Source organism: Zootoca vivipara, chromosome 15 (assembly GCF_963506605.1).
Source record: "Zootoca vivipara chromosome 15, rZooViv1.1, whole genome shotgun sequence".
NCBI classification, from domain to species: Eukaryota; Metazoa; Chordata; class Lepidosauria; order Squamata; family Lacertidae; genus Zootoca; species Zootoca vivipara.
The window spans coordinates 13,741,273-13,754,008 of record NC_083290.1 but is presented as its reverse complement, the minus strand read 5'-3'; the positions used below and the strand labels follow the sequence as shown (position 1 = coordinate 13,754,008).

Below are 12,736 nucleotides of genomic sequence, written 5' to 3'. Positions count from 1 at the left end.
CTAACTCAGGGGTCAGCAAACTTTTTCAGCAGGAGGCCGGTCCACTGTCCCTCAGAACTTGTAGGGGGCCGGAATATATTTTGAAAAAAAAATATGAACGAATTCCTATGCCCCAAAAATAACCCAGAGATGCATTTTAAATAGAAGGACACATTCTACTCATGTAAAAACATGCTGATTCCTGGACTGTCCACGGGCCGGATTTAGAAGGCAGTTGGGCCACATCTGGCCCCCGGGCCTTAGTTTGAGGACCCCTGTCCTAACTTGTACACACTAGTGTATTTGTTGTGTAGTGGCTATTCAGTGATTTCAGCCCGGTGCAGATAATAAGCTGGAGGCGAGGATCTGGTACAACATCTCTTTACTTCAAAGAACAGGTAAGAGCCAGAACACAGGAATGGGGAAAATATAATAACAGAAGACTAGCAGGGAAAAGATACATTTTGGCGGGAACCAATGGCACGGATACCCTCCCGCGGAAACCAATCCGGCAGAGGATCCAAATCCTGCACCCTGAACCAGCAAATGATAGGCGTTCCCGCTGGAACTTGTACATTCAAATAAACTATGTAATACAATACAATAAACTATATTACAATACATACTTGGCTGTGCTATTACTTTAATACACAACAGTATTACTCTTTTATTTATTTATTTATCTGTTATTAGAATTATACCCCACACTTCTCCCCCTCTCTATTTTATCCTCGCTACAACCCTGTGAGGTTGTGTAGGAAGACAGTTTAGCCTGATTTTAGCCAAAGTCACCCGCTGGGCTTAAAGCAGGCATCCCCAAACTTCAGCCCTCCAGATGTTTTGGACTACAAATCCCATCTTCCCCAACCACTGGTCATGTTAGCTAGGGATCATGGGAGTTGTAGGCCAAAACATCTGGAGGGCCGCAGTTTGGGGGTGCCTGGCTTAATGGCTTGAGCGATCTATTGATTTGTGATGTGCCTTATATTTATGACTATTATTATGATGATTATTGACTAACTTTGCATACCGCCCTTCACCCGAAGCTCACAAGGCAGATTTTTCTAATTAGTCAAAGGCCTTGGAGAAGAAGAGGAATGTTTTTGCCTGGCGTCTGAAGATATGGTGGAGTGAAGCTGCCAACAGCAAGACAAACCTCCCTGGGGAGAGCTTTCCACAAATAGGGAGCCATAGCAGAAAGAACCTGTTCTTGTGTTGCCAATCTCCGGACGTCTCATGGAGGGCCACAGGAGATGATCGCAGGGTCCAAGTCAATTCATATGGGAAGAGGCAGTATTTGTTTCATGGGTGCAAGTTCATGGCTGGTTTTTGTTTTATGCTGTTCACTTGCTGTGATTCCCCCCCCCTCCTTAATGTAGGCAGTATAGAATTTTGTTTTGTTGCAAATATAGTACAGTACATTAAATAATTTTTTAAATTAAAATATCTCTTTATTTGTATATTTTTTATATAAAAAAATATTACAAAATACAATCAGATAAGCAGGAAAAAAGATAACATGTAGAAAATAAATAAATACAGAATAATAACAAAAACAGAGACATATAGAATATAAAATTCCAATCCAATACCCTTAGCAAAAAAAAGAAAGAAAAGGGAAAAAAACCAAAGCCAATAGGACAAAACATACCAAAGAAAAAAGAAAAACATAAATTGACTCCCTAAAGTTTGTACACCGCTTCCCTTTGCCTAACTTTCCCTAGTCTTGCTTTTGTCAGTGTTTTGAAAAATATGGCAAAGCTTCTGACCTGCTTTGCCTGGCACAAAAGACTCCACGAAAAGAGTGTCCTTGCAGAGTATATTCTGCTTTTATTCTTACGGTAAAAGCCTTTAACTGCTGTAGTTGCAGAAACAGAGATTTCAGCGTTTGAAGATGAGTTTTCAAACTCTCACCTTCTTTCATAACAGTCCTGAACAGCCTTCTGGCCAGAGAAATTATAGTTCCAGCTGTTTCTCTGACATGCACTGCCCTTAATAAATTCCAGCACTCAAACGCTGTGCTGGCATTTGCAACATGCAGTAACTGGGAGTTGCTCAAACACAGCATAATTTGAGTACGAGCCCTTTCATCCAGTCGTTTTTTATCAGCAGAGTCCCATCTTGAAACCTCAGTCTCAACACAGTCCCATAGTCCATCTCTCCTTAGCAACAACTCCATTCTTATTGACCAACTCAGCCAGTTGCTTTCTGAGAGAAGGTCAAAAGGAATGCCTCCCCCAATATTTACAACTTGGGAAGACTGGAAATCTGCCATCTCTGCTGGTGCTTGCTGAGCCCCTTCAGAAGGGCCTCCAGCAATCTCTCCAGACTCTCTCTTTAGAGTCCGACTGGATGGTCCTGGCTGGTACTCACCGGCTTCTAGCTGCTGCCTCTGTTGACCCTCAGGTTCCACCTGGCTCTGCAACCAATGTAGCCGCTCTGTGAGTCGCCTGCCCTGGTCCTGTAGTGAGTCAAGCTGTTCCAGTAGCCGATGCTGGGTGCCTTCTTGCCGCTCCAGCGTCGCTGCAGACAGTTACAGCTTGTCACCAACTGATCCAAGGCATAGCCACTGGCTCAATGCACCACCAGGACTCACCAGCTCCCCGCTGAGATGCTGTCAGTCGTTTTGCACTCTGCACATGCTCAGAAACACTGGGCCCATAACCTGTCAGTGTTTTGAAAAATATGGCCAAACCTTCTGACCTGCTTTGCCTGGCACAAAAGACTCCACGAAAAGAGTGTCCTTGCAGAGTATATTCTGCTTTTATTCTTAAAAGCCTTTAACTGCAGAACGACTAACTATACAGACATCAACACCACCAGCTCCAACCAACCAACACCCCAGCAAACACCACTAACATATATACTGGTACAATGCAATTAGGTGAAAGGTTGCATGAGTCACTGCAGGCCCAGGCCGCTGACTCATGCTGACTCAGCTCCCCCAGCATTAAAGAAACAGCGGCCAATTTTTAGCCGTGACAGCTTTATCTAAGTTATTATTTACATAGATTCTCTATATTACCCTACTTTTCTTTCAATTCAAGCAAATCACCAATTCAATATTCATATCCTCTTTGATCAAATAGTCCTCAACATACTTCCATTCAGCTTTACACTTCTGTTTGGGAATATTCCTAATTGCAGCAGTCATTTTGGCGAGATTCATAAACTCTACCAGCTTTTCTTGCCATTCAAGAATTGTTGGAATTTTTTCACCTTTCCAGTTCTGGGCAATGAGAAGCCTAGCTGCTGCGCAGGCGTACAAGAGTATATTTTTCCTATCTTCTGGAAAATTATCTGGAGCAGTGGTTCCCAACAGGTGGTCCGCGGACCCCCAGGGGTCCGCGAGCTATGCCAGAGGGGTCCGCAAGATGCTATTAGAATAAAAAATATATTAAATATATTTCGTATGATAACAGATTTTTTGTTTTGGTCGCTTCCTGCATGAGCAGAGTCTAGCGCAAAACTAGAATTAGATAGAGGCAGTAGTTCTGCTGTATGCCGTTAGGTGGCGCTTTACAAACACTACTGTTTTGCAAAGAGGCAGCGCGCGCATTCTACTAACGCTCACCTCAAGATGCTTTGTGCACGTCGGCTTCATTTGTGCGCTACTGCGCAGGTACCCTGTCTTCTCCATTCCCCTCCCTCCTCCCTGGCGCGCGCTGCCTCTTTGCAAAACAGTAGTGTTTGTAAACAAAGCGTTGTTTTTCGTGGAAGCTACAGTTTGCGTAGTTAAAAATGGACCGTTGGTTAAAAAGTGGTTCATCTCATTAAGAACTGAAAATTAAAACTAACTGTATACGGATGGAGTACTCTGTTGTAACTGTAAAAAAAGTATAAATATAAAATATAAAAAGACTCTTAATTTGGCTCTCACTTTTTAATTTTAGAATTAGGAATTAATGGGGGTCCTTGTCACAATAGCGGCTCGATGAGGGGTCCTCGAGAAAATTTTGTTGGGAACCCCTGATCTGGAGTACATTAAATAAATAAATGAGCATGCTGTGAACTCCTGTTCCCACAAAGGGGCACTGTTGGAATCCAGGACAAACCAGTTCTGCCTCCACATGACAAAATCAGATTGGTTTTATTAGATTTTAGTCAAAGCAGTAATTTACTGTGGGAACTAATAGCCCATATAAAATTAACAAATGATAAAGCGATTCAAGTTCACACAGATCTCTCTCTTTCTCTCTCTCTCTCTGTGTGTGTATGCAAGTGAAACTCGGAAAATTATAATATCGTCGAAAGGTGCATTTAGTTCAGTAATGCAACATATTATTTTTAATTTTTCTTTTAATTTTTACAAATGCTTTCTTTTAGAAATTCCACAGTAATCAAACAAATAGTTACAATAATACAAAAATAAACATCGCTATGGCATTTCATTAATGACATTCCATTTATAATTGACCCTCCTAACGACAAATAATTACAATTACAACAAATAAAGGCTTGACATATCTTGCTTTGCATGTCATGCATCTATCTCATATATTGGTTTCACCTTTTAAGTTGCGTTACTGAAATAAATGCACTTATCGACAATATTCTAATTTTCCGAGTTTCACCTGTATAACACCTATATACACAATCCTGAGTCTCTCTGGCCAGAAACAGCATTCCTCCCTAATCTCATCCACTATCATAATTAAAAATACATGGTTTTAATAAGTTTGCATCCCTAATGTAGCAGGAATAAGCAGCAGCAGTAGGGCCAACTTCTGTACAGTATTTGGTAACCTAGCAAGTTAATGTTTATTAGATACATTTATGCTTATGATATAGCCACATACAGTATAATGCTTTTAAAAACATGGATCAAAACTAGTTATCCTTTAATACTGTAATTTAAGTAAAGTCATGTTTATAACAGAATTAGATTGACCCTGGTGGTCAAATTGCTAGCACATTTGCAAAGCTTAAGCAGGGTCTGGCATGGTTTCAAACTGGATGGGGGACTGTGTGCCAAAGGTCCTGAATTGCAGGGGGATGGACTAGATGACTCTTAGGGACCCTTCTATGACCAATAGCTTTGATAAGCTTTGGCATACCCAGCAAGGCCATTGTTTTAACGGTTTACAGCCCAGTTCGATGCCAAATCTGCCCTGTAACACCTACCCCACCCCCTGAACAGTCAGTAACCGAGGTTAGAATAAGCGAGGAGGAAAATGTTAGAAATTGTTAAAAGTATCGGGAACGGCTGTGCAGTGCCCCAAGTGGTGAGGCGCATCATTGCAGCTTCTCAGTAAAGCGCCGGGAGCTGCCTGACCACTGCCCCACGTGGCCAGCAATGTCACTACAGCTTCTCAGGGAAGAACCTCCCCCGCTGGCTGGCTCTCCCATGGTGGCCATTGGCTCCTCCTGGGCTGGGAGGGGGATAAAAAAGTGTTCTCCTGCCACCTAGGATTCTGCTTGAGCAGCAAGGCCTAAGAGAGCTCTAGTGCTGGAGCAACGGGAGGCATGCCTCAGCTCTGCCAAAAATACCCCGGGCACCTCCCTAGACAGCATCTTAAAAAGCAGAGACATCACTTTGCCGACAAAGGTCCGTATAGTTAAAGCTATGGTTTTCCCAGTAGTGATGTATGGAAGTGAGAGCTGGACCATAAAGAAGGCTGATCGCCGAAGAATTGATGCTTTTGAATTATGGTGCTGGAGGAGACTCTTGAGAGTCCCATGGACTGCAAGAAGATCAAACCTATCCATTCTTAAGGAAATCAGCCCTGAGTGCTCCCTGGAAGGACAGATCCTGAAGCTGAGGCTCCAATACTTTGGCCACCTCATGAGAAGAGAAGACTCCCTGGAAAAGACCCTGATGTTGGGAAAGATTGAGGGCACTAGGAGAAGGGGACGTCAGAGGACAAGATGGTTGGACAGTGTTCTCGAAGCTACGAACATGAGTTTGACCAAACTGCGGGAGGCAGTGGAAGACAGGAGTGCCTGGCGTGCCAAGGTCCATGGGGTCATGAAGAGTCGGACACGACTAAACGACTAAACAACAACAACACCTCCCAGCTCAGAACTGTGCCAACTAGTCATTTTAGGAACTGATGGCCAAGTTTGATTTCCACCCTATTCTCCCCCCCCACCCCCTTTCTCTTGTGTGTTGTGGGCTTTTTTGTTTTATATTGTAAGTTTGCCGGACAGGGGCTGTGTGGTTTTCAACGGACTGTAGTAAGCCACTCTGGGAGTCTTTTGGGATGAGCAGCGGTGTTACCAGATGCTCCGAATAAGCAACATTTGTGGTCTTGCTCTTCGGTCCTGCTTGTTCTCCGACTCTGACAGCCTTTGGGTTGTGCTTTGCACCCTCCTTGAGTCCTTTTGCCTGGCTGGAATGAGTCCTTGAAATGTGACACTGAATCGTTTGCCTGGATGGATAGAGGAAGGATTTCAGAATCCTTGTGGTAATGGTTAAAAGAGGGGCAGGCTAGAACCTGGGGGAGACCAGGGTTCAGATCCACTACTTGGCCATAAGCTGGCTGAGTGACCTTGGGTGCCAGTCACTGCCCCTCAGCCTGACCTACCTCGCAGGGTTGTTGTGGGGACTAAAATGAGGTGGAGAACTCTGTATGTTAACTTGACCTTGGAGAAAAAGGTGGGCTATAAATGCAATTACAGTAATAATCATAATCAAAGAGGCATGTATGTAGAAACTAGCCTATTGTACAAGTGCAAAATTTGCATATGCGCCCACTTTTGCCTTTCGCTCTGCCCACAATGGAATGTGGCCCTCTTAAGGGAATGTGGCCCTCAGACTTGGCCCAAAATGGTGCAGACAATAATGAGCTAGATAGACTAATTCTCTGACTTGGTATAAGGTTGCTTCCTATGTTTTTTTTTAAATAAATAAATAAATAAATAAATAAATAAATAATCTTTATTAATAAATTTGTAAAGCATTACACACATATGATGCATCTCTTGCGATAAACAAACTTCTCCCTTTTTACGCCAAAAAATAAGAAAAAATACCAATACATAAAAAAACCTGTTCCTATGTTTTTAATAAAAACTGTACTGTATGCCTATTACAGCATAGAGGCTTGGTTTACGACACTGCCGTAAAGCGACACCAGGGGGCCGTTCCCATTCTGTATTTACTGTAATTCTTGGCGGCGGGGCTGTTAAAGCGGCCGCCGCAATATTCCGAACCATAGAGGCTACGGTTCCTTCCGCTCCCTAGAAGGACTGCGTGCGCGACGCTGCCGCAAAGCACGACCCCCCCCCAAGCGAAGCGCCACACCGAGCCCTTCTGAACGCGCGCTAGTGCCCCCGGCGCTGCTTTGCGGCCGGGTGACGCAAAACGGCCGCTAAGCGAGCGGGCGTTTGCGACGCCTCCTTGGCGGAAGTTCGGCGGCCTGAGGGAAGCCGCAGGGTTGAGCTGAAGGAGGAGCGGCCGGCAGAGGGAAGCCGGGCTCGAGCGCTCCATGGGGAACGTGGGCAGCCACAGCGAGGGCGAGGAAGAAGAGGAGGAAACGGTGCCCTGCGACGCCGCCACCGCCGCAGGAGGCGCCCGGAATAGCGGCAGCGCCGCCAGGGAGGCCTCCTCGCCGGGCGCCATGGAGACGGCGGCGGCCTCCTCGTCCTCCTCTTCTCCGGCCGCCGCCGCCCGGCCCTCGGCGCCTCCGTCGGCGGCCTCCCTGCCGTCCCCATCCCCGCTGCTGCCGGCGGCGTCGGTGCTGCTCGGCCAGGCCCGCCTGAGGGAGGAGGCCGCGGCCCGCCTGCGCGAGGCTCCCTCAGCTGAACCGCTGCTGTCCCGCCACCATGCCGCCCTGGTGCGCTGGCTGGAGGAGCGCCTGGGCCGCGGGGAGCACGCCGTCAGCCTCGAGCAGCTCTGCGAGGCCCTGGAGGCGCGCGCCGGGCCGACGCCAGGAGGAGGCGGAGGAGGAGCAGCGGGGGCAGCTACCGCCGCCGGGGCAGCCGCCACGGGAGGAGGCGGGAGTGGAGGGGAAGCCGCCGCCGCCGCCGCTGAGGAACGAGCCAGGAGCGAGGAGGTGAGCGGGAGCCCCCCCCATGAGGAAATGGGTGGCAGCTCAGTGCGTGGAGCAGGTGCTTCGGAGGCCCCACTTTCCGCCCTTGGCATCTCCAGGCAGGGCTGGGGGGGGACCGCCTGTAGGTGGACCCCGGAGGTCTACCTTGGTATAAGACAGCTTCCTAGGTTCCTGTTTGAAGCAGCCTATGTTGAAATCACGAGGACTAGAGTCTTGCTTTATTTTTAGGGCAAAGTGCACAGGGCAGTGGTGGGGCATCATATTTGTGTGCAGGAGGTCCCACGTTCAGTCTCTGGCATATCCCAGCAGGGCTGGGGAAAGGCTCCCTGCCTGAAACCTTGGAAAGCCGCTACAAATAGTTGTAGAGAATACAAAGCCAGATGGGCTCAGTATAAGGCAGCTTGTTATGTTATTATTTAAACTAGACCTTTATTTAGAATAATGAGGACTAGAATCCCTAAAAATGGTAGAGCAATCTGATAGTGCTATACAGATGTCATGTTTATCACCACCACTCACAAGTAAGGCATTTCCTTCTTGACATGTCACACATCCCCTCCAGCTGTTTAAGGAGAAAGCTTTTCTGAATCTAGCTATTGCAGATCCTGGTCCAAACTGCACTTAAACCTGAAGCACTGTTAGAGTACCTGCTTTGCGTGCAGAGTCCAAGGTTCAGTCCCTGGCATCTCTAGATATGGCTGGAGAAAGACTGAAACGCTGCCTGAAACGCTGGAGAGCAGCTGCTAGTCAGTGTCCAGAATACTAAGCTGGATGGACGAACTGTCAATATAAGGCAGCTTTGTACATTCCTCTTTAAATCAGCTCTTTGTTCAGAAAAATGAGGACTAGAATCTTGTTTTACTTTTAAGCAAAGGATCACCTTTTCGTGGCAGAGCACCTGCTCCTAAATTCAATTCCCAATGGTATCACCAGATAGGGCTGGGAAAGAGACCCCCCTTTCTGAGTGAAATCCCGGAGAACCATTGCTTGTCATTGTAGAAAATACAGAGCCAAATGGGCCAGTGGTTTGATTCAACATGGCAGCTTTCTCTGTTTGAGGGGATTGCATCTACATAAGTGTGTTTGAGCAGCATAGCCTATGCACCCAAAAGGAAGGGTGGAGGGCCAATCTCTGCTTGGTAGGGTTTGCTGCCCTAGGCAAAGGTGCCCAAGGGCAGCAGCTTTGCAGTGCACCCTTATGTAATACTTGCTGTGTTTGGTTCTGGCACTTCCTCTTATGCAAAGTAGAGAGGGCAGCCTTGCAATGCACTATTCTGTGGTGTTTACTCCCAAGTAAGTGTTCTTGTGTTTAGGAAGCAAGCAAAGTAGGATGGCAGGCTTGCAGTGCAGGCCTCTCTGTGCTGTTAGAGTTTATATCTGTGCCATCTTTCTGCCAAAAAAAGGTCTCCAAAGCAGCTCAGAGAGGTTCACAAACAAATTCAAAATTCAAGTTTAAAAAAAATGCAACTTTGAAAAGTTGAAGATACAAATATTTTTTTTAAAAAAACCCTCTATCACTTATCCCCCTCCTCGTGTGTTCTACTTCTTAACATATTGTGACTGGGTTCCGTTTGTTTATTTGCATGCATGTATACTTGGAACTGAACTACTCCGTGTTTCTGGGGCCTTAACTCCCCAGGGAAGGGTGCTCAGGGATGGCAGCTGCGGCCTTGCAGTGCTCTCCTGTGTCAAGTATTTACTCACCTGTAAGCTCCAATATGTTCAGTTTAGGGTTTCTCCTTCAGGGAATGCACAAGGCAGGACAGCAACCTCCTCTTGCAGAGTGGGCTCTACAGCAAAGATTATTGTGTTCACTTCAGGGCTTCCTCTTAGGAACCGTACAACACTGTAGGATTGTAGCCTTGCGATTCAGCTCTATGGAAACTTGGGAGTGAGCTCCCATGTGTTTATTGAGTCTTGCCCAGGAATGGATTGGAGATGAAAGTATTGCTATTAACAGTTTTGTATGGCAGTTCTGTGGCTTGGTGAAATGCTTTATATTACTTTACCTGTGTTGTCTACTCAACAACCATCTTCTGTGGTGGGCTGCTGCATTTTCAGATATGCATCTTAGGGTAAGAGTATGACTTGTGAGCCCTGAGCTGATGGTGGACAGGTGTGAACCTGGGTCTCCTTCCCGCAGCAGTGGCTCTGTGTGGCCTATTGAAGCAGATTTAAGATGCTGCTGTTGGCAGGGGCCACAGAGAATTTGGCCCTGAGCTCTGAGGCTCCCCAGTGATGGTTTAGAGCAGGCATAGGCAAACTCAGCCCTCCAGATGTTTTGAGACTACAACTCCCATCATCCCTGACCACTGGTCCGGTTAGCTAGGGATGATGGAAGTTGTAGTCCCAAAACATGGAGGGCCGAGTTTGCCTATGCCTGGTTTAGAAGTTACCAATATGAGAATCAGAATTTACAAATGCTTCAGATTATTGAAGTAGCATAATGGAATCTGTGGTAATTAGCATAAATATGGGGTTGAGAGGAGGGAATAAAATGATAAGGGTAGTGCACTGGTTGAATGTGTTTTGGAGACTTGCAATACTGACGTTGCACATTTTGGTCCAGTACTTGTTTCCAAGCAACCTTTTCCCCATATGACCCATGTCCATTAATAATATGCAGTTCTGTTGAAAGCATGACCCAAAGGATATATTTTCCCATGCTGTTAAATGTAGTGCCCTCTTCCAATCAAAAGGAGTGTCTGTGGTTTTGAAGCATATACGCTGGAGCTTTTAACTCCTGTCCTTAAAAGGCATCCTACAATCTCTTGTAGAAGCTGCTGCTCATGAAAGGAAGTTAGAAGTTACAGAATGTTATACTGGGAATTAGGGGAGTTTCTAAACTGAGTTTATTATTACATAAGAACCCAGATTGAATTTTGTGCTTCTCCTCTGCTGTATAGGACTTCACAAGCGTGTGAGATGTCAAATGGGGCAATGCATGTAGAATGGGACATTGGTTTCACAGACAGTTAATTATGGGAAGTATTAAATAATCCTTCTCCTTTCATTTTAACAGGGTTCATGACAATGTTTGCCTACAAGGGAGAACAGATGCTGGTTGTTTTTTTCATAAGTGATGCTAGGGGTTGTTTTAGTTTGGAATACAGTATCTGTTTCCTCAGTGTGTTTTATATGAGGCAGAAAATGGAAGAGAATTGGTTTAAAATTAATACACATCCAAGCAGTTGTTGTGGAAAATGCAAAAAGCAGTTCAAGGGCTGATTGAAAAATGCCTGCTTTGAGCCTGCAAACACCTACCGTACATTGCCTTTAGAGTGGGTGTGGACAGTTTCACCTTTATGTAACATGCAATGGTGATAGTATGAAGAGAAAGGGAACACTTCAGGGCAAAGGTTCAGGGGACAACACCCTGTTAAGAAACATGACTTGATGCTCAGGCAGGGAAGCTGTTTGATTTTGCTGGCCCTTAGGCTTTTAACAATGCACAGAGCTCTCTGCCTTTTTGCAACACTTCCTTGTTCACTTGCAAATATGCTCTTGAGGACCACAGACACAGCCTTCCAGGCCTCTTTATTCAACCCTCAGAATTCTCTGCAGGTCAGGCCTCATACCCAGGCCACACTCCTCACTGCCCCTGCTCTGCACCCTCCTGAAGTGCTTTTGCCTGGGTGGGCCCTTGAACAGTGATTCCTCCTGCTTAAGTGGATGGAAAAAGGGGTGTGTTGGCTCTGAAGCTCTGCCACGTGCAAGCTTGGGTCAAAGCTCCACTTGTGGGTTTTTTTGTCCCAGATGATTTGCTTGTGCATTTCATATATTTATTTGAAATTTTGAGCACAAATAATATATGCAGAGATTTATTCATTTTTTAAAGAAGAAAAAACTTCACTTCTCAGGAGCCCAAGTTACTTTAGCTGAGTCTGTAAACCTGCATGTGGTTGATGAGCACCACTTCAGAGGTTGAGCCTCAGGATGCTTCCAGCTCTGAAGAATTCTCCGTACAGCATTCTGTATACTTTGAGTCTCTGGCACTTGTTCATTCCCATGAGTTGGAGTGTGTCATTTGACAATCTGGGTGGGGTGATTGATGGTGGCTTGACTAGCCAACTCCAAGGATCAGTGGAGAAGTTTGGGGTGTTCCCACATGGCATCACAGATAGACATTGTGGAGAAAACATCTCTCTTCCTTTTCCCTCAGACCTTTCTTTTATAAACATACTTTTTATTAATTTTACAAAATACAAAAAAAAAAACGGTACATACATAAACACCTTTTCCACCTCCTTCCTACCCACCCACATGGGTCCTCCCCTGCCACAGAAGTATCCCATGTATGTGAACAGTCAGAGATGGTCCATTTTATGCTTGGATTTCTGTCCTCCTCCCCCTCCCCTGACCCCAAAGCCCCCCCCTGCCACCAGGGAGCTCCAGCAAACCAGGGCAGTACGCAGGAGGCCATCCATCCAACCATCTATTGTCATACCAAAAAAAGAGAAAAATAGAAATAGGAAAAAAGAGAAAAAAGAAAGGGCAAAAAAAGAGAAAAAAACAATACAAAACAGAAAATTTTTTCTTACATTCATAATTGTAAAACCATATTTTGTGGGATTCCCCTCCCCCCCTTCCCCGGTTTTCATCCCTTTTTTATCATCTGCAACAGTTTCTTACTTTATAAAAATACACCTTTGTATCTTATACAACTTATAAATCAATTGTTAACATTTTCATCTAATATTCAAATCACTGAAAAATCAAACTCCCATTTTATCTTCCCGTGCCTAATTTTTACTCCCTCTATA

The 12,736-nt window shown here is 45.5% G+C and overlaps 1 protein-coding gene across 2 annotated transcripts in view; it reads left to right on the top strand.

The window, feature by feature from the left end:
* Positions 1-7,312: 7,312 nt before the first annotated feature.
* ZZEF1 (zinc finger ZZ-type and EF-hand domain containing 1) overlaps positions 7,313-12,736 on the top strand; it is an 83,596-nt gene continuing 78,172 nt past the window's right edge. For both annotated transcript variants that reach the window (XM_035138952.2, XM_035138951.2), the window contains exon 1: positions 7,313-7,976. In XM_035138952.2, coding sequence (XP_034994843.1) covers positions 7,410-7,976 — 567 coding nt within the window. In that variant the 5' untranslated portion in view covers positions 7,313-7,409. The remainder of the gene's footprint in view (positions 7,977-12,736) is intronic.